The sequence below is a fragment of the Marmota monax genome, unplaced genomic scaffold, assembly GCF_021218885.2.
Source record: "Marmota monax isolate L192 unplaced genomic scaffold, Marmota_monax_Labrador192_F-V1.1 WCK01_AAM20220418_F8-fsc00017, whole genome shotgun sequence".
In the NCBI taxonomy this organism is placed as follows: Eukaryota; Metazoa; Chordata; class Mammalia; order Rodentia; family Sciuridae; genus Marmota; species Marmota monax.
The window spans coordinates 25,248,204-25,269,339 of record NW_026695241.1 but is presented as its reverse complement, the minus strand read 5'-3'; the positions used below and the strand labels follow the sequence as shown (position 1 = coordinate 25,269,339).

General features: G+C 37.0%; 1 gene segment (V, D, J or C); it reads right to left on the bottom strand.

Moving 5' to 3' along the window:
* Positions 1-1,189: 1,189 nt before the first annotated feature.
* Positions 1,190-1,802, bottom strand: LOC124090458 (T cell receptor alpha variable 13-1-like). The segment is given in 2 exon segments: positions 1,190-1,533; positions 1,691-1,802. Coding segments are annotated over 2 exon segments (396 nt in total).
* Between the last annotated feature and the right edge of the window lie 19,334 nt (positions 1,803-21,136).

The following is a 21,136-nucleotide window of genomic DNA, read 5'->3' as shown; positions in this document are numbered from 1 at the left end:
AATTTCTTATTTATACAGCTTCTTTACTTTATTGATTCATCAACATCACTAGAAGATATAATTTTAAAAGAAACTTATGATAATAATGTTTGATTCAGCATGGACATGAAGAAAAGAGAGCTTTGTAGTGAGCTATATGTGAATTTGCCACTAACCCTATTCTTTTTGTAACCCACTAGTAAGAGTTGAGTAAAGCAGTAGGAAAATACATATAAAATTTTTTTCACATACACTAAAAATAAAGGTAAAATATCAACAAATTTAAATGTTCAGAAATAAATATAACTATATTTATAAAATGGAGCTTTATCAAAAGAAGAAATAGATAAATGTAAATAAATAGGATTCTTCAAAATAAATTTTGTTTTGTACAATTCTGATTTATAACAGGATCTTTTAGGATGAATATAGATAATAAAGTGATTACATAGTGAAGAATATAATATATCTACTCTCTTCCATAATAACTTTTTGTGTTTGACAAAAACAGGTAAAATCTATTTATTTGACAGAAATCCCTAATGCAGTATAATAAACAATATGCCTTATACTGTGTATTAGATATCTAGACTTATTCATCCTCTATATGTACTTCTCTGTATTTTTTGAACAAATTAGAAACAAATTTTGTGGGTACAAAATTATCAATTTTATATATTTTATATTGTAAATATTTTCTGTGTTTGGTGTGTTATGTTTTCTAATCTGAAAAATAACCTATGCAATATCTAAAGTGTTAAAGGCCAGCAATAACAGGGATTATGATATTGATCACAAGGGATTATTTATATGAGAGGAGTCTAAACAGCAGGTGTAAACTCATCTTCAAAATCTGGATTTCAAGGCAAAACAGCTCTAATTCCCTTTATGAATCTGTTAACTACAGCTGCAGGATTGCTGATCACATGGAGATATCTGGAGTTGGGGATTCCTTCCCCCATGCCTTCCCTTCACATCTCCTCACACATCTTTCCAATTTTTATTATGTATATGTATATGAAAACATCAAGCTATACACCTTAACTATACACAAAAAAAATTGGTGAAAAAATATTTAGAAAAAAATTATTAAGCACCTGGGTCATAATGTACCTAAATTTCTTATTACATACTAACACGCTATTTGACACTTGCAAACAATATGGCAAAAGCATTCTGGAAAGTCTGTGGTAAGGGAAACAGGTGGGGCTCAGCCCAGTGGCAGGTTTGAGTACAGGCTGCAGGTGTCTGGGAAGCATTGTGTACTGGCTGCACAGAAGTAGACAGCTGAGTCTCCAGGCTGGGTGGCTGTGATGTTCAGGGAGAAGTGTTTGGCTTTCTTATCCAACACAACAATGAATCTTTGGATTTGATTTATCTCCTTATTTGAACGAATGTCTATGATGAGCTGCGGACCTTTTCCAGCTTCTTGCTTATACCAAGGAAAGTAGATCAAAGCACTGTCTGAATAAGTACAGTTGATAACAGCGCTGTCTCCCTCCTGGACACTCAGGGTAGAAGGACGCTGCTCCACCTTCTCTCCTTGGCTCACACCTGGGTAAGAAAAAGAAAACAAGAAGTTGGGTCATTACTCTCCAGAATTTTATTTTTCTGCAGGACATTCAGGAGATCTAAATAAACCAAATCATCTCCCTGAACATTAAAAGAACATTCAGTAGTATACTCTATTATCCCCCAATCCTCAACTCACAGCTCAGCTGTAGCCACAAGAACATGAATAAAGAATAAATCACTGTCTTCATTATTCTTCCTTTAGACCACAGATATCTCTAGCCAGGAGAGCTCCTTCTGTTATCAGGTTGTCACTTCTTTTCCTCTAACAATTATAGTGGCTTCTCTTATTGCCAACCCAGCCAATAAGAAAAAGGCTTCTGACTTCAGCCTATGCATTCAGAAACTACCATAAAGAACGCTCCATCTCTTCTGCACCAGTTTGGGTAGACTGCCCCCTTGTGGTCACATCCTTAACTACTGAACTCCCTAGTAAAATGGTCTTTCCTTTCCCCATGAGGAATTCAGACACATAAAAATGGCAATAGGTCTAATAAAGTAGGCATCAGACAAGAAATTTAATGAACAGTTAGTATGTAGAAATCAAGGTTGATGTTTGTGCACACTACTGAGACATTATTAATAAATTGGAAAGTGATAGATGCTGCTGGTGTTGATACAACCATGGGCTGACTTGACAAGTTTGAAATCAAGGAAGCTCTCTGGTAAATGAAGGAACACTCAGTACTTTCCCTTTCAGCAAAATCTTCCTCCAAGATATGTCTATGACAAATAAAAACTCTTCATCAAAGGAACTTGTAAGCCAAAGAACAGAAAGACAGAAGACCACTGAATATTAGAAATGCACATCATGTCAGACTCTGCTGCTCCAAGCCTGGTCCTGCCCATAACTTACCATTCCCAGAAAAGGAGTAGTACCAAAGTCAAATTGTGTCATCTTCCCTTACTAAAGGTTCCTGGGATAAAAAGTAAAGGTCAACTGTTAATTGTAAAGGAACACAGCGTATATTCTTGAGTCATTAATACTCCAACTTCAAAAACAGGTGTACAGATTGGGTTGAATTGCAATGAGAAATTTGACATGCTTAAGAAACATTCTCCTATTTCTGATGGCTTCTATTCTGCAAATTCCTAAGAGAAAGAGAAAATATCCTCAAAACCATCAAACTACAGATTCAAAATATACAACCACACATAAGATTATTCTTAATGTGACTTTATCTTCTTCTATCAAAGTGGATTATTGTCCATAAATGCAATAACTCTTATATCTTCCCTGTAATTTCCTCTTAACCTATGAGCCAGTCCTCCTGGGATGGAGTTCTGTGACCTTGATCAATGACATGAATTACCTTCTTGTACAAATCAATTTCCTGTGAGTCTGAATTTAATTTTAAAATTAAAGTTCTTTACCCAAAAGTTTGATATAGTACTTCAGCTCTGTACATTTCCAGGATTATTTCCATTTGTCAAAGAAAAAAAAAAAACCTTGCTCTCATCTACTTTAATTCCTTGATGTTTCCTCAAATGTCTATAAGACAAAATCTAGGGAAGCCTACTGATTGCCTGTGAAAGATAGGATAGTGCACTGGGAGGAAGTGAGCAATGGCTTCAGGCAAACCAAGATGCCTCATTTCCAGAGTCAAGACCCCTTTCCTCTGATTTGCCTTAACTACCCCATTGGAGTCACAGAGAATAAATCTAACTCCTCAGTCATATCTCATGGCCATTAAAGTTTTAAGGACACATGTTACGGCAAACTTCATCTCAAAAACTAAGTGTAAGTGTGTGTGTGTGTGTGTAAAATGTTTCCATATATAAAATGTTTCTCCATTCTAAGTTTCTATACTCTTGCCCACTCTCCATATAATATAATTCTCAATATTTCATTAGACAAAGTTCTCTATTCTTGGATACAGATACTTCAGGTCAATGTTTGCCTTTTTGAGTTGTGGCATCCAGAAAAAAGATTTTCTTCCACCTTCAGGGACTGTCAGGAGGATAATATTGTCCTTAGTGTCTCAATTTCAGTGATCATTCTTACTGATAATGTACAAGTGATGCTGAGGATGTTGGTATCCTTCCTTCCAGGGATGGCTACCTGGGCTAATGAATATATACTGCTACTTTTTAAAAAGGCCATAGAGATGATCTGGGTGTTGAGGATGCCCTGTCATTTATATCTCCAACAGCAGCCAGTGAGTGGTGGACTGATTTTCTAGTAGACTAACAAGAAATTTTAAAAATATATATCTAAGGAATCAATGCAAGAATGAGTTGTTTCTTTAAAAAAATAAACAAGATTAATTAACCCTTAACCAAACCAGCTGAAAGAAAGAGAAGACCAAATAAACAAAAGTGAAAATAAGACTTTCTGAATTGAGGTTATGCAGTTTAGATGATTTTCAAAATTTCTTCTCTTAGAAAATTCATTTCGAGCACTATAACTGAAAGTAATGTCAAGAGGGAGGATACAAGATGGTGGAATAGAGGAGGTATTGTTTCTGGCTGCTCTGTGGAATTAAACCAAGAAAATAGGTGGCATCTCCACAAGGCCTCAGGTAGACGGAATACAACATCTCAAAGTGTGTGACAGGATCCCAACACAGCAGATTTTCACAGAAACCATCAGAGCTGGACCACCTGCGCAGAAATCAAAGCCTCTGTGTTCAATTAACACTCCGGACTCTGGGCCCAAAGCCAGTAGTTCTAGCACACACAGCACTCAAGCGGCAGAACAGAATCACCTAATCAGCTGCGCTCCACTCCCATGCAGGCCACACAGCTGCAATCTAGCCACAGCACAAAGCCACACCAGCTCCCCCTCCACACCTCACCAGACACCCCAGCACTGGAAGCTGACCCACTCCATCTTGGAAAACCACTCTCACCATTTTTTGGTGGGCGTCGCTAGCAGCGCTGGATCTGCCTTTGAACAGGTACCTGGTTTCCAACTTCCTTCCCCTCCCCCCCTCCCCAGCTATGATTGCTCAGCACAATGAATACCTGGCACAAAAACCCCTCTCAGCTGAATAGAAGGATAGATAATCAATCAATAATATATGAAAAAATGCTCATCATCTCTAGCAATCAGAGAAATGCAAATCAAAACCACTCTAAGATATCATCTCACTCCAGTCAGAATGGCAGCTATTATGTGTTACACCAGGATGCAAGAAAAGACCACTGACTCCAATTAAAATCAAATTAAAGCAAGCTTATTATTTTGACCGGCCAGGCTGTCTCAAAACCGCAGGAACAAGACAGCAGCCCCAGCTTATCTGCAGCCCAGCTTTATAGCCCAGAAAGTTACACAAAGGGGCGGTTACAGATAACAGAACTCTGAGGAGCATAACACTAATGGTAGTTTACATTTTTGTTGGCCTGACATCAGAATTTATGAGGATCATTAGAGCTTCAGAGAGGGTCATTATCTGGCCAGGGAAGGCCAATATTTATGAGGTGTCACTAAAGTTTCAGAGAGGGCTGCTATCTGGTCCGAGAGCCAGGCATGGGTGAGTTCAAGGCATGGGCAGGCATTCCAAGCAGGTTCAGAATTTGCAGTAATTTATAGTAAAGCCAAAATTAGCTTTTCATGGCTTTGTGGCGAGATGGCTCCCAATTTTGAGAGAAAATCAGGTTGGGTCTATCATTATGAAGACAAACAACAATAAGTGTTGGCGACGATGTGGGAAAAAAGGTACACTCATACATTTCTGGTGGGACTGTAAATTTGTGCAGCCAATTTGGAAAGCAGTATGGAGATTCCTTGGAAAACTATATATGGAACCACCATTTGACCCAGCTATTCCTCTCCTTGGATTATACCCAAAGGACTTAAAAGCAGCATACTACAGGGACACAGCCACATTAATGTTTATAGCAGCACAATTCACAATAGCTAATCTATGGAGCTACCCTAGCTGTCCTTCAGTGGATGAATGGATAAAAAAAATGTGGCATATATACACAATGAAATTTTACTCAGCATTAAAAAAGAACAAAATCATGGGATTTGCAGGTAAATGGATGGTGTTGGAGAAGATAATGCTAAGTGAAGTCAGCCAATCCCAAAAAAACAAATATACAAAGTTTTCTCTGATATAAGTAGATTGACTCATAGTGGGGTAGGGAGGGAGAGCATGGGAGGAATAGATGAATTCTAGATAGGGAAGAGGGGTGGGAGGGAAAGGAAGGGGCAAGGGATTGGCAAGGATAGTGAAATGTGATGGACATCATTATACAAAGTACAGGTATGAAGATTTGAATTGGGTGCCAACACACTTTATATACAAACAGAGATACAAAAATTGTGGTATATTTGTATATGTGTATTAAGAATTGTAATGCAAAAAAAAAGAATAGCATTAAGTTAGATTAGGTAGAGAAGTGAAAGGAAGGGAAGGCAAGGGATGTGGGGATAAGAAAGATAGAAGAATGAAACAGACATTATTACCTTATGTATGTATGTGACTGTATGGCCAATGTGATTCTACAATATGTATACTCAGAAAAATGAGAAATTATATCCCATCTATGTATTATATATCAAAGTATATAAGTGTATTCTACTGTCATGTATAACTAATTAAAACAATCTTTAAAAAAGTCAAATCACAAAAAAAGTGATGTCAAGAACTTTTTACTCAATGCAAGACTACGAACTGAATTTTTGATAATTTCTGATTGGGATAAATGATGCAACAGATGCAGAAATTCTTAAAATATGTTAGAACAACATTATTTTACAGCTTAATTGGAAATATAACTTTTATAGGGTTAATGTTTCTAGGGAATCAATTATTATGACATGAATTACCTTCTCGTACAAATCAATTTCCTGTGAGTCTGAATTTACTTTTAAATGTACATTAATACATAAAAATTTTAGTGTTTGCATAAATATTTTCTATTACTGGTAGGTATCTGATAACTTGATAGAGACTCCATGATTTATATATAATTCAGAATGCTTATTCATGCATCTTAATGCTGTACTTTCAATTATATGGAACATTAATTTTAAAATTAATGAAAAGCCTAGTTCATTCAAAACTTCACACATAAATAGCATTCTACTCCATCATGCTACTATCTTTACAATAATTCCTATATGTGATCAGGAAAATAATCCCATCCACAATTTCCACAACAAAAATAAAATACTTAGGAATAAATCTACCCAAACATGAGAGAACTCTACCACAAAAATTATAGAACTCTAAAGAAAGAAATTGAACAAAACACTAGAAGATGGAAAGAACTCCCATATTCATGGACAGGCAGAAATAATACTGTCAGAATGATGGTGCTACTAAACACAATATAGAGATATAATGCAATCCCCATTAGGTACCAAGGGCATTTGTCCCAGAATTTAGAAAAAAGAAAGAGTAAGCGACCCACTGTAGCCAAGTGAAAAAAAAAATGTTGACTTTAAATTATACTACAGAGCTCTAGTAACAAAAAAATGCATGGTACTGGCATAATAAGACACACATAGACCAATGGAAAAGACTAGAAGCACAGAAAAGACCACACAAATATAGTCATCTGATCCTTGACAAATATACCAAAAAGATATGTTGCAGAAAGAGTAGTCTTTTTTAATAAATGGTGATTGGAAAACTGGATATTCATGTGTAGAAGAATAAACCTAGGTCCCCCTCTCTCACCCCACCTCCCCCAAAAAAATTCTCAAAATGGGTCAAGCCAGATATGAAACCAGAAAAAATGCAACTCCTAGAAGAAAAACATAGGATCAACACTACAACATATAAATACAGACAATGACATTCATGAAGGATTCCTAAGGCTCAGGAAATAATAGCAAGGGTTAATAAATGGGATGACACCAATTTAAAAAATTGCAACAAATTAAAAGTAATAAATTAAGAATGAAAGAGTTAACCTACAGAAAGGGAAAAAAATTTGCTAGCTACTCTACTGACAAAAGATTAATATCCAGAATATATGAAGAACTCAAAAACTTAACACCAAAAAATAAATAGCCTACTTAATAAATGGACAAATGAACTAATCAGGCACTTCTTAAAAGAAGAAATGCAAATGGCCAATAAACACATAAAAAATGTGCAACACCCATATCAATCAGGGAAATGCAAATCAAAACTAAACTAAGAACTCATTTCACTCCACATAGAATGGCTACCATCAAGAATACAAACAATAATAAGTGTTGGAGAGAATGTGAAGAAAAAGAAACACTTTTACACTGTTGGTGAGAATACAAATTAGTACAACCATTTTAGAAACCAATAATGAGGTCCCACAAAAGAATAAGGATGAAACTAACATATGACCCAGTTATACCATTCCTGGGCATTTATGCTAAAGAATTAAAGCCATCTCACTATAGCAATACATGTGTACCCCATGTTTATAGCAGCACAATTCAAAATTGTGGAACTATGGAACTACCTAGGTGTCCATCAGTGGATAAAAAGATAAAGAAAACATGGTATATATACACTCTGAAGTTTTAGTCATCCATAAAGGCAACAAAATTATGCCATTTGCTTTGTTCTTTATGTTTCCTCATGGACATTTCCACAGGAAGATCTTATTTTTTACCTGGAAGCCCAACATCAAAGTACATATAGGATTGACACTGCCACCAACAACAACTAGGAAAATTGATGGAAATTGGGAACAGTAGGTTAGGTGAAATAAGCCAAATTCAGAAAGTCAAGGGTCATTTGTTTTCTCTCAAATGTGGAAACTACAGATGAAAAGGAAAAGAAAGATTGGGGTGGGGATCTCATGAAAATCAAAGGGACATCAGGATAAGAAAGGGACCAGAGGGAGGGAGGAGGAGAGGAAAAGTAAAAATATTGGGGAATGATAGTGGCCAAATTATATTATTAAATACTGTGAGCATGAATAAATATGTAACAACAAATCCACCATTTAAGTATAATTACAATTCACTAATAAAATGGAAAGAACTAAAAAAGAGATACCACTAAAAATTAAAAGTTAAATTAATTTACACTATACAAATAATAGTACAACATCATGAATAGGAATGGAGATTGAAAAGTTATTCCTCAGTGCTAGCACTCCATCAATTGCTTTGTTCTTTCTGTTTCCTCATGGACATTTCCACAGGAAGATCTTATTTTTACCTAATACATCCTTGACAGAGTTATGTGATTGAAACATATGAAATTTTGGGGAGAGTGACACCACCCCCATGGCCAGGTGGAGGAGAGTGACAGTGCCTGACTGCTATGTGGAAGAAAGCATCCACACTGTTACCCCCATCTACCAATGTGTGTATCCCCCAGGCTGCCTCCATCTTGAAACCCTGCAGCTACCATCATAGCCCCCCCACATGGTAGCCTCCACCTTGGGACAACGGACAGGGCCTGAGGGCAGCAGCCCACTGTACCACCACTCACCACAGTGCTGCATCTCCAAACAGGCCACCCAACACCATTGCATGGCCTGCCCTCTTAGCCCCATTTCTGAAAGCAGCCACCTCCACCTCATCTTGGGATACCTCTGCTGCCATCTTGGGATAACTCTGCTGCTGCCACTGCCATCTTTATTTGGGGCAGCTTCTATCTTAGGACACTGACCAGGGTCTGGAAGCCCAACATCAAAGTACCTATAGGTTTGACACTGCCACCATCAACAATGAGGGACATGGCTATTTCCATCTAAGGACAATAGCCAGGACCCAGAAGACCATCACCAAGTTCCCTGCAGGCTCAGTTACACCAGAGGTATCCCTGTGAGGCAACTTCTTTTGATTCCTCTTTCATTCTTCCCATGATCTAATACCTCTATATTCTCACCTCCTACTTCATAAACACCACGTTCTACTCCCCACTGCAATTCTCTCTTTTTTAACCATTAGAAACTGTAGTCCCTTTGGCAAGCCTACTATTTATACTGCAGATAATAATTGAACACATCATTTCTGTTTATTGCAAAAAAAAAGGGTAATCATCTAAATAGGAGCTATTTGGTTTAAGGCTACATATTGTTTGCATTGGATGCTGTTAATATTGATCTCCCCCTTAAAGGAGAGATATTGGAAACCTGTGGGGTTAATATAAGTTTATGGTAGAAACTATAATACCTCAAATCCACACTGACATATGAACAGGTCTTGCCTTCTGGCAGTGTGGAAGTGTGGAAACATGAAAAATCAAGGGAAGAAAGTACCCCAAACAAACCAAGATGCTACAATAATAGAATCCATTGATAGCACAGTAGAAAAAATGTCAGAGTAAGAGTTCAAAATGTACATAATTAAAGTGATCTGCAAAGTAAAGAATAAGAGGGCAAATACATACAAGAAATGATCACTCCAATAAAGGGATAAGAGAGAAAATACAGGTAACAAATGATTACTTCAAAAAAGAGAGATTCTGGGGGAAAAATAAATAGAAATCGTTGAAATGAAGGAAACAATAAACCAAATTAAAAATTCAATAGGAAGTATCACCAAGAGACTTGATCACTTGGAAGACAGAACCTTAGGCAATGAAGAAAAAATATATAACAATGAAAATTAAGTTGACATACAGTGAAGATGGTAAGAAATCATGAACAGAACTTCTAAGAATTAGGGGATAACATGAAAATACCAAATTTAAGATTTATAGGGACAGAGGAAGGCACAAAGATATAGATATTTATGATTGTTATGTCTTGTTGGTGTATGATTTACTTAAGCAGTATGAAATGTCCTTCCTTGGGGCTGGGGATGTGGCTCAAATGGTATCACGCTCACCTGAAATGTCCTTCCTTATCCCTTCTAATTTTTGTTTGAAGTCCACTTTATCTGATATGAGGATGGAAATCACCACTTGTTTATGCACAATCTCTTCAATGAAATAATATCAGAAAATTTTCCAAACTTAAAAAATGAATTGAAAAATCAAATATAAGAGGCTTATAGGACACCAAATGTACAAAATTACACCAGATCCACACCAAGGCACATTAGGATGAAAATACCTAACATACAGAATAAGGATAGAATTTTAAAAGCTGCAAAAAAAAATCAAATTACATATAGGAGGAACCCAATCCAGATCTCAACAGATTTCTCAACCCAGACCCTCAAAGCTAGGAGGTCTTGGAACAACATATACCAAGCTCTAGAGGAAAATGGATGCCAACCAAGAATCCTGTATCCAGCAAAATTAAGCTTCAGATTTGATGATGAAATAAAATCTTTTCATGATAATCAAAAATTAAGAGAATTTACAATGAGAAAACCTACATTACAGAACATTCTCAGCAAAATATTCCATGAAGAGGAAGTGAAAATTAGCAAAGGGAGGATCTATATTAAAGAAAAAGCTAATCAAAGGAGAAACCAAGTCAAGTTACAAACCAAAAATAAACCAAAATGTCTGGGAATACAAACCATATTTCAATAATAACCCTGAATGTTAATAGCCTAAACTGATCAATTAAAATAGATAGACTAGCAAATTAGACCCAACAATATGCTGCCTTCAGACTCATCTCCTAGGAAAAGACATCCACAGACTGAAGGTGAAATGATGGGAAAAAACATATTACTCACACCAACTGCATAAACAAGCAGTGATTTTCGTCCTCATATCAGATAAAGTGGATTTTAAACAAAAATTAGTCAGAAAGGATAAAGAAGGACATTTCATACTGCTTAAAGGAATCATATACCAACAAGACAATACAATCGTAAACATTTATGCCCCAAACAATGGTGCATCAAAAACCAAATAGACCTCAACACAATAATACTGGGTGACTTTAACACACCTCTCCCACCACTGAATAGATCTTCCAAACAAAAACTAAACAAGAAACTATAGAACTCAATAATACAATCAATAATTTAAACTTAACAGATGTATATAGTATATTCCATCCACCAATGAGCGAATACACTTTCTTCTCAGCAGCACATGGATCCTTCTCCAAAATAGACCATATGTTATACCACAAAACAAGTCTTACCAAGTACAAAAAAATAGAGATCCTACCCTGCATTCTGTCAGACAATAATGGAATGAAATTAGAAATCAATGATAAAATAAAAAATAGAAGCTACTCCAACACCTGGAGACTAAATAATACACTATTGAATGACACACGGTTAGCAAAAGCCATCAGTGAGGAGATGGAAAATTCTTAGAAGTAAATGAGAACACTGATACAACATATCAAAATCTCTGGTACAATACAAAGGCAGTGCTAAGAGGGAAGTTCATTGCATTGAGCTTACTCATTAAAAGAATAAAAGGTCAACAAATAAAGACCTGACATTACATCTCAAATCCCTAGGAAAAGAATAAATCAACACCAAAAGTAATAGAAGACTAAAAATAATTAAAATCAGGGCTGAGATCAATGAAATTGAAACAAAATAAACAATTGAAAAAATTGACAAAATAAAAAGCTAGTTCTGTGAAAACCTAAATATATTAGATAAATTCTTAGCCACACTAATGAAAAGAAGGAAAGAGAAAACTGAAATTACTAAAATTTGTGATGAAAAAAGAAATATCAAAACAGACCCTATTGAAATAAGAAAATTATTAGAAACTATTTTGAAAGTTTATACTCCAATAAAATAGAAAATCTCAAAGACATCAACAAATTTCTAAAGAAATATAAACTGCCCAAATGAAATCAGAAGTACATACAAAATTTAAACAGATTAATATCAAGCAATGAAATAGAAGATGCCATCAAAATCCTACAAACCAAGAAAAGCACAGGACCCAATAAATTCTCAGCTAAAATCCACAAGACCATCAAAGAAGAATTAATACCAATACTCCTCAAATTATTCCATAAAATAGGAAAGGAGGGAATCCTTTCAAACTCATTCTCTGAGGCTTGTATCATCCTGATACTAAAACCAGACAAAGACATATCAAGGAAACAAAACTTCAGACTAATATCACTGATAAAAATAGACACAAAAATTCTCAATAAAATTCTGGCAAATCATATACAAAAACATATTTAAAAGATAGCACACCATGATCAAGTGTGGTTCTTGCCAAGGATACAAGGTTGGTTCAACATATGGAAATCAATAAATATAATTCATCACATTAATAGACTTAAAGACAAGAGTCATATGATTATCTCAATACATGCTGAGAAAGAATTTGACAAAATACAGCTCCTCTTCATGTTAAAAACACTAGAAAAACTAGGGATAGTAGGAACATACTTCAACATTGTAAAAGCTATGTATGCTAAGCTCAAGGAAAATATCATTCTAAATGGAGAAAATTTAAAGCATTCCCTCTAAAAACTAGAACAAGACAGGGATGCCTTCTTTCACCACTTCTATTCAATGTAGTCCTTGAAACTTCAGCCAGAGCAATCAGACAGATGAAAGAAATTAAAGGGATACAAATGCATAAAGAAGAATTCAAACTATCACCATTTGCCAATGATATGATTCATTATTTAGAAGATCCAAGAAAATTCCACTAGACAACTTCTAGAAGTAACAAATGAATTCAGCAAAGTAGCAGGATATAAAATCAATACCCATAAATTAAATGTACTTCCATACATAAGCGATGAATCCACTACAAGAGAAATTAGGAAAAAACAACCCCATTTATAATAGCCTCAGGAAAAAAATACTTGGGATTCAATCTAACAAAAGAGGTGAAAGACCTCTACAATGAAAACTACAGAATTTTAAAGAAAGAAATTGAAGAAGTGTCGGAGACCAGCTCCAACAGGGGGTCTCAGGAGTCGGTGAAAGAGGGGTGGAGAAACAACACAGACACCAAAGTGAAGGTGTTGATCCCAATCTTTACTTGTGAAGCTGATCATATATACTTTTCATTTTGGCAGGCTCACAGTACTTTGTGGTTACAAAACAGGAATCATTATTCAAAGAAACAAAATATTACGTAGCTACAATTAGAATAGAAGAATGTATCTTGGCTTATGCATAAGCAAGCATTTGTACTTTCAGTTCACGTTTTGCTTTGAGCTGTTTATGCTTAGTTAACCTTTAATAATAGTTAGAAATGTCCCAAACTATTGGCCTATACCTTGACTATTCTTTCTTGACTTACTGACTGGAACCAGTGCCATGGTTACAGCAAGTGGTTGACTTGTTATTAATTTTAATCAAACAAGAGTAAGAGCACAAACCATTGTGCACAGGAACAAGAACAAGTTTCCCAGTACCAAGGACTAATCTGTCTTCTTAACATTAATTTTTCTTCTCTAGATTTTAATTTAATTTCTCAAAAACTTCCTTGACAAGGGAGTTTTTCATTAGACATTAACAATTTACACACCACAGCTGAATCATTGCATTTAGAGCAAACAGATCTATTCTTTAGAAGTAGTTGCATTAATTGGGAAAGTCATGTTTTTTCCTTCATACTTAATGGTCATATGAGAAATCGCAACTATACTTATTAAAGGAATACAAAAACAAATCAGCCCATTCCCAGAAACATACTGCGCTCCTCCAGAGGATGGATGCCTTGCGCCATCCACCTCAGTAGGGCCTTGCCATTGCCTGAGTCAGGGGAGGGGCACAGCAAAGAAGGACTTAGAAGATGGAAAGATCTCCCATGCTCTTGGATAGGAAGAATTAATATGGTCAAAATTGCCATACTACCAAAAGTGTTATATAGATTTAATGCAATTCCTATTAAAATCACAATGACATTATTTATGGAACTAGAAAAAGCAATCATGAAATTCATTTGGAAAAATAAGAGGCCCAAAATAGCCAAAGCAAGCCTTAGTAAGAAGAGTGATACAGAAGGCATCACAATACCAGACCTTAAACTATACTACAGAGCAATAGTAACAAAAACAGCATGGTATTGGCACCAAAACAGACATGTAGACTGATGCTACAAAATAGAAGACACAGACTCAACCCCACATAAATACAGTTATCTCATACCAGACAAAGACGCTAAAAACATGGAGAAAACACCATTCAACAAATGGTGCTGGAAAACTGGAAATCCATATGTTGCAAAATGAAATTAAACCTCTTTCTGTCATCCTGCACAAAACTCAACTCAGAGTGGATCAAAGACTTAGACACTAGAACAGAGACCCTGCACCTAATAGAAGAAAAAGTAGGCCCAAATCTACATCAGCTTGGCTTAGGAACTAACTTCCTGAACAAGACTTCTAAAACACAAGACATAAAATAAAGAATCAATAAATGGGATGGATTCAAACTAAAAAGCTTCTTCTCAGCAAATAAAACAATCAACAACATAGTGAGAGAGTCTACAGAATGGGAAAAAAATCTTTACCACATGTACCTCAGATAGAGCACTAGTCTCTAGGATATATAAAGAACTCAAAAAGCTTAACACCAAAAAAATGAATAACCCAATCAATAAATGGGCTAAGGGACTGAACAGATACTTCACAGAAGAAGAAATATGATTATCAACAAGTATATGAAAAAGTGTTGAACATCTTGAGCAATTAGAGAAATGCAAATCAAAACTGAGATTTCCTCTCACTCCAGTCAGAATGGCAATTATCAAGTATACAAGCAACAGTAAGTGTTTGCGAGGATGTGGAGGAAAAGGTATACTCATACATTGCTGGTGGGACTGCAAACTGGTGCAACCACTCTGGAAAGCAGTATGGAGATTCCTCAGAAAACTTGTAATGGAACCACCATTTGACCCAGTATCCCACTCTTTGGTTTATACCAAAAGGACTTAAAATCAGCATACTACAGTGACACAGCTGCATCAATGTTTTAGCCGCTCAATTCACAATAGTTAAACTGTGGAACCAACATAGATGCCCTTAAACAGAGGAATGAATAAAGAGAATGTGGTACATACACACAAAGAAATATTACTCAGCCTTAAAGAAGAATGAAATTATGTCATTTTCAGGTAAATGGATGGAACTAGAGAATATCTTGCTAAGTGAAATAAACCAGTCCCTCCCCCCCAAAAAAATACTGAATGTTTACTTTGATAAACAGATGCTGATTCATAGTGTTGGGGGAGGGGCGATAGGGAAGAATGAAGGAACTTTGTATTGTGCAGAGGGGAGTGATAGGAAGACTGGGGATATGGAGATAGGAAGGATGGTAGAATGAAACAGACATTATTACCCTATATACATGTATGATTATACTACTGGTGTGACTCAGCAACATGTACAGCCAGAGGAAAGAGACGTTGTGTTCCATTTGTGCACAATGTGTTAAAATGCATGCTAGTGTCAAGTATAACTAATGTTTTAATCTAAAGTTTTCTGCTTGAATTCAATACCTAGTAATAATATTATCCTTGCTGTTATGCAGATTTCATACTTGCTATGTTAATGACCATCTAATATTCTATCAAGTGAAAAAAAAAAAACAGGCATTCCTGTTTCTTAACCTGTGCATAGTTATTGTGCTATGGCATCAATTTTAAAAGCCAGACTTTATAAACTTTTCAAAGGATTCTAATCACTCCAAAATGCTTTACTGCAATGTCCATGCATATGCAATCATTTTGTAAAAACTTACTAGCAACACTGATTGCCACCCACAGCATCAGGAATCCCTAGCGTGCACCTGCTCTTGGAATGGGCTAGACCAACTGCTCAGCTCATAGGCTGTCCACTGTGTCCTTCAACTGCAGGTCACATGTATCCTTTTCATGAAGCCCCAGGTGTCTCCTCTTCTCATGCACATGCTCCATCCTCTTAGCAGATTCACTTACAAAACACAAGTTCAAACACAAAATTATCAAAAATTTCAAAATAGCAACAGCACAATATTATGTCAATCTCTAGACCCATCCTGAGTGCCAGGCCCTGAGAACTGTATGGGTCACATTCCCAGGAAGCTGGTCCTGCTTTCAGCTGCACTGGAGCTGCCCAGGTGTCCTCATCTTAATCTCATGGACCAGTTCTCTCCTAGGCAATCCCTTACTTTAGCACAAAGAGTTGCAATGCTGAGAATCAGTTTTAACTGCAATGAATCTCCATATAGGATTAAACTTTGGGTTGTTTTTTTTTTTTTAGATAAGTCTTGATAGGTGTCTACAGAAAATAAAAGTTTCCTTGAGGGGTATGCTTGAGGATTTCTACTCCCTTTCCCAGGCCCTAAATGATGTTAAAAAATCATGAGTGATCGATTTTCCAAAATGCAAGGAATTGCACTGGATTGCCATGCAACAAAATTAAACATTAATAAACATTTCGTTAAAGGGTGCCATTGGGAAAGGATTAAATGGATATTTTCATCAGTGATGGACAAGAACATGTTGTAGAACTCTACCCACAGACATCTTTTGCATTTGAGAGTCTTCTGCCCTGGCTAGTTCACAGTACAAACTCTAATATCAGATTTCCTGAGTGGGAATCCCCATTAAACTTCACTAGATTATAACCATGTGAGCTCAAGCAGGTCAATTTTGCTCTATAATCCTGACACTCAAAAACAAGTAGGAACTTTTCTTTATATTTTTCAGAGATTACAGAAGTGAAAAAAATCTGAATACAAGCATTACATATGTACAAGATATCTAATGTCATATCACGTTTTCCTTTATGTTGGAAATTGAACAATCAGCAATCAGCTGGAACACTGGGACATCTGTTTTCTATTTGTTGACAATTATCTTTTTTAAGCATTTTTCATCACAGTAATGTAGATGTCATTCACAAGCTCAGCCAGGGGATCTCTTTTAAGAGAATTTGGGGCCCTAGCATTCTTATCAGTTGCTCTAAAGCATCCTTATTGCAAAACGTTTTAACAAATGGCCTAAGGGAGGGAAAGGGTGCCATCCCTGTGTGATGACAGTGCTGAGAAGTCTCCTGTTAGCAGAGGTGACAGGGCTATAACATGAATCAAGACACCCTTAGTTGTGCAAAGGCTGCTGGGCAAGCCCTCCCTGAGGCAGCGGCTGTGCTGCAGGTGCAGCTGCAGTTTGGTGACAAGCTGCAGGTCCCCTGGGAGCACTGTGCCTCATTGCACAGAAGTAGGTGCCTGAGTCTTCCAGCTGAGAAGTCGAGATGATCAGGGTGCTGAAGCGCTCCTTAGAATTCATGGTTGCATTTAACCTTCCCTCCTGCTTTGTCCCTGAAGTCAGGAAAAACAGACTCCTGAGGCTGCCCCCAGGATTCTGTAGGAACCACTGCACACTGTAAATGTTGGTGGAAAAATTGCACCTCAGAGTAGTGCTGGTTCCCTCCTGGATCCTCAGGGCTGAAGGACTCTGCTCCACCTGCTGCCCTCTCACCCCTGCTTGGAAAGAGAAAAGCAAACACAGATGATGTCACTGGGGAATCCATGACCAGTTCACAAACCTGCAGAATATTCCAGGAAACACCCTGAGGATGGAGGACAGGGAGGGGGCTTGGTGCCAGCTCTCCCTGCCCTCCCTCACACTGTCAGCCCTACAACACCCCCAGCCCCATCTGGGAGGAATCCGACTCACAGCAAAGCTGCACCCACAGAAGCCCCAGCAGAGCCCCCAGTCCCCTCTGCATGGCTGCTGGCCTGGCTGCTGGGCTCTTCTCCCTGCTCTGCAGGTGTCAGGTCTTGGGCCAGACAAGCTTGTTCTTCCAGGCAACAGGTTCCACCTGACTCCCTGAGCACCAGTCACATCTGAGCTCTGTCCTGCCCCTAACAGGGAGCTCCACCCCCAGTGGCCCAGGAGGTCAGCAGTGGTGGCTCCAAAATTTTGTAAAAATAGTGAAGCATGTAGGGGGCCATGGTGGGGGAGGGGGGGTTCCCATGAATGAAGATAACATTTTTTTTCTTATACCAGCTGATGTAAGAGAACCTGTGGGAAAATATGTAAAGAAGGACAATGACACTTTAGGGAACAACCTATGTCTCAACTAGATTATATAAGAGTAAGCCCATTTTCTTATATTACATGGTTAACAGGAAATTGAGAAATTGATTATATGAAAAATCTGATCAAGGAAAACTATTTGAATCATGCAATGAGCATTAAGAAATTAAACCATTTCTTGAAATGCAGATCTCTGTCTGCATCAAAAATGTTTCCAACAAGAGTTTCATTGGTTTAAAGGAAAAGAGGACATGCACATTATGTCCACCTCATTTTAGTCTTTACCTCTCCCTTCTGCTGTCCAGCCCTTTCCCCCACACCCTGCAGGCCACACATTGCTGCCCAAATCAATATGCCCTCTCCATTTCTTCTTCTAGTTTTGTTCTTCATTTTTCATCTTTGCTTCTCACTCATTTGTTCTCATTCCTTCTAGTCTCAGAAAAGATTTACAAAAGGATTGTCTATCAAGAGTATTGGAATAATTTCTTTGTCAGTGTATTTAGAGAATTTTTGTAATAAAACAAAACAAAAAAATGAAACCAGGTACTGGAGATATTCTCTCACAGACCTCCATCCTCAGATGCCAAGTTAAATTCCAAATCCCTGATCTGGGCTCAGAAAATCATCTACCAGTGGATTTACAGAGAACAGATCCAATAAATACACATACTGTCTCCAGTTTTCTGAGATTTTATGTAGAATGAAAGAGCTGAAGACCTGAGATGAACTTGCACAAGCACAGTGGGCCCCCTAGCTGTCTGTGATCTGACTGGCTCAGTTCTCTGGTCTCACCTGCTTGGAATCCACAGGAGTCTTCCTCCTGCGGCCTGCAGTGCCCCATGGTGGAATGATTACATTAATGTAGGTCACTTAGGACTAACCAAGTCCTCAGCAGTCACTTGACCCAGCCCCACTCACAATGTGGTCTCTGCTGTAGGAAATGCAGATGGTCAGAAAAGAAAATGACAGCCTACAGTCAGTGGGGATAAAAATTAACCACCTTCACAGGTGAGGAAGTAGCTCAATGGTAGAGCAAATGGCACAAGGCTCTGGGTTCAAACCCCAGATATTTATTTTTAAAATTAAATTTAAAAAACTTTTAAAATAAGATTTATGGGATTTTTCTGGATAATATTTTTTTGTTTTGATACTGGGGATTGAACCTTTGGGGCTCAACCACTGAGCCACATCCACAGTACTTTTTTTTTTTCTTTTATTTGTTCTTTTTAGATACACATGACAGTGGAATGTATTTTGACGTATTGTACATATATACAACTTCCCATTCTTCTGGTTGTATATGATGTGGAATTACATTGTTGGGTATTCATATATCAACATAGGAAAGTAATGTCTGGTTCAGTCTACTATCTTTCCTATTCCCATTCCCCCTCCCTTCCCTTCATTTCCTTTTGTCCAATCCAATGAGCTTCTATTTTTCTCTACTCACCTCCTTTAAGTTAGCATCCACATATCAGAAAGAATGGTTGGCCTTTCATTTTTTGGGATTGGCTTGTTTCACTTAGCATGATAGCTTCCAGTTCCTTCATTTACTAGCAAATGCCATAATTTAATTTCTCTTTAGGGGTGATTAATATTCCATTGTGTATATGTACCACATTTTCCTTATTCATTCATCTGTTGAAAGACACCTAGGCAGGTTCCATAATTTAGCTATTATGAATCGAGCTGCTATAAATATTGATGTCACAGTATCACTATACTATTCTGATTTTAAGTCCTTTACCAAGAATTTGGATAACTGGGTTAAATGGTGGTTCCTTTCCAAGTTTTCTAAGGAATCTCCATAATGCTTTTCAGGATGGTTACAGCAATTTTCAGTCCCACCAGCAATGTATGAGTGTACTTTTCCCCCACATCCTCACTAGCATTTATTGTTACTTGTATTATTGATAAGTGGCATTCTGACTGGAGTGACAAGAAATCTCAGTGTAGCTTTAATTTGCATTTCTCTAATTGCTAGAGATGTTGTTGATCATTTTTTCATGTATTTGTTGACTGACCATATTTCTTCTTTTGTGAAGTGCCTGTTTAGTTCCTTTGCCCATTTATTGATTGAGTTATTTGGTTTTTTGGTATTAAATCTTGAGTTTGGGGCAAAGATTTTCATCCTGTAGGCTCTCTCTTTATTTTATTGAATCTTTCCTTTGCTGTGAATAATTTTTTTAGTTTGATTCCATCCCATTTGTTAATTCTTGATTTTACTTCTTGTGCTTTAGGAGTCTGTTTGGAAGTCTTGGTTCCCAAGCCAATATGATGTAATTTGGGCCTAATTTTTCTTTGGTTAGGTGTGGGGTCTCTGGTCTAATGCCTCAGTCCTTGATCCACTTTGAGTTATTTTTGAGACAGGATCTCACTAAGTTGCTGAGGCTGTCTTTGAACTTATAATCCTTTGGCCACAGTCTCCTGAGCCTCTGGGATTACAAACCTGAGCCACCATGCCTAATTTGTATAATCCATTTTAAAATAAGTTAGTATTTATCCTAAAATTATTTTTATATTTCTCTAATTTAGTCCAAAAAATCAATAAACAACATTCACATTTTACTAGGAGTGAATAATAAGTGTATTTAAAAGGGAAGAGACACTAGTGAAATTCTACAGGAAAAGACAAAAATACATATATCTATAATATAAACAGATAAGTGCAGGACCCTAAGAGAATGATGAAGTGAGGGTACATGATCTCAGAGACAGAAGCACTTATCTATTGGAGGCTTTGACAAAATCTTCTGAAGAAAGTGAACAATCTCTCCTCCCTCCTCTGCCTTGTTATAAGAAGAATAGACAAGAAT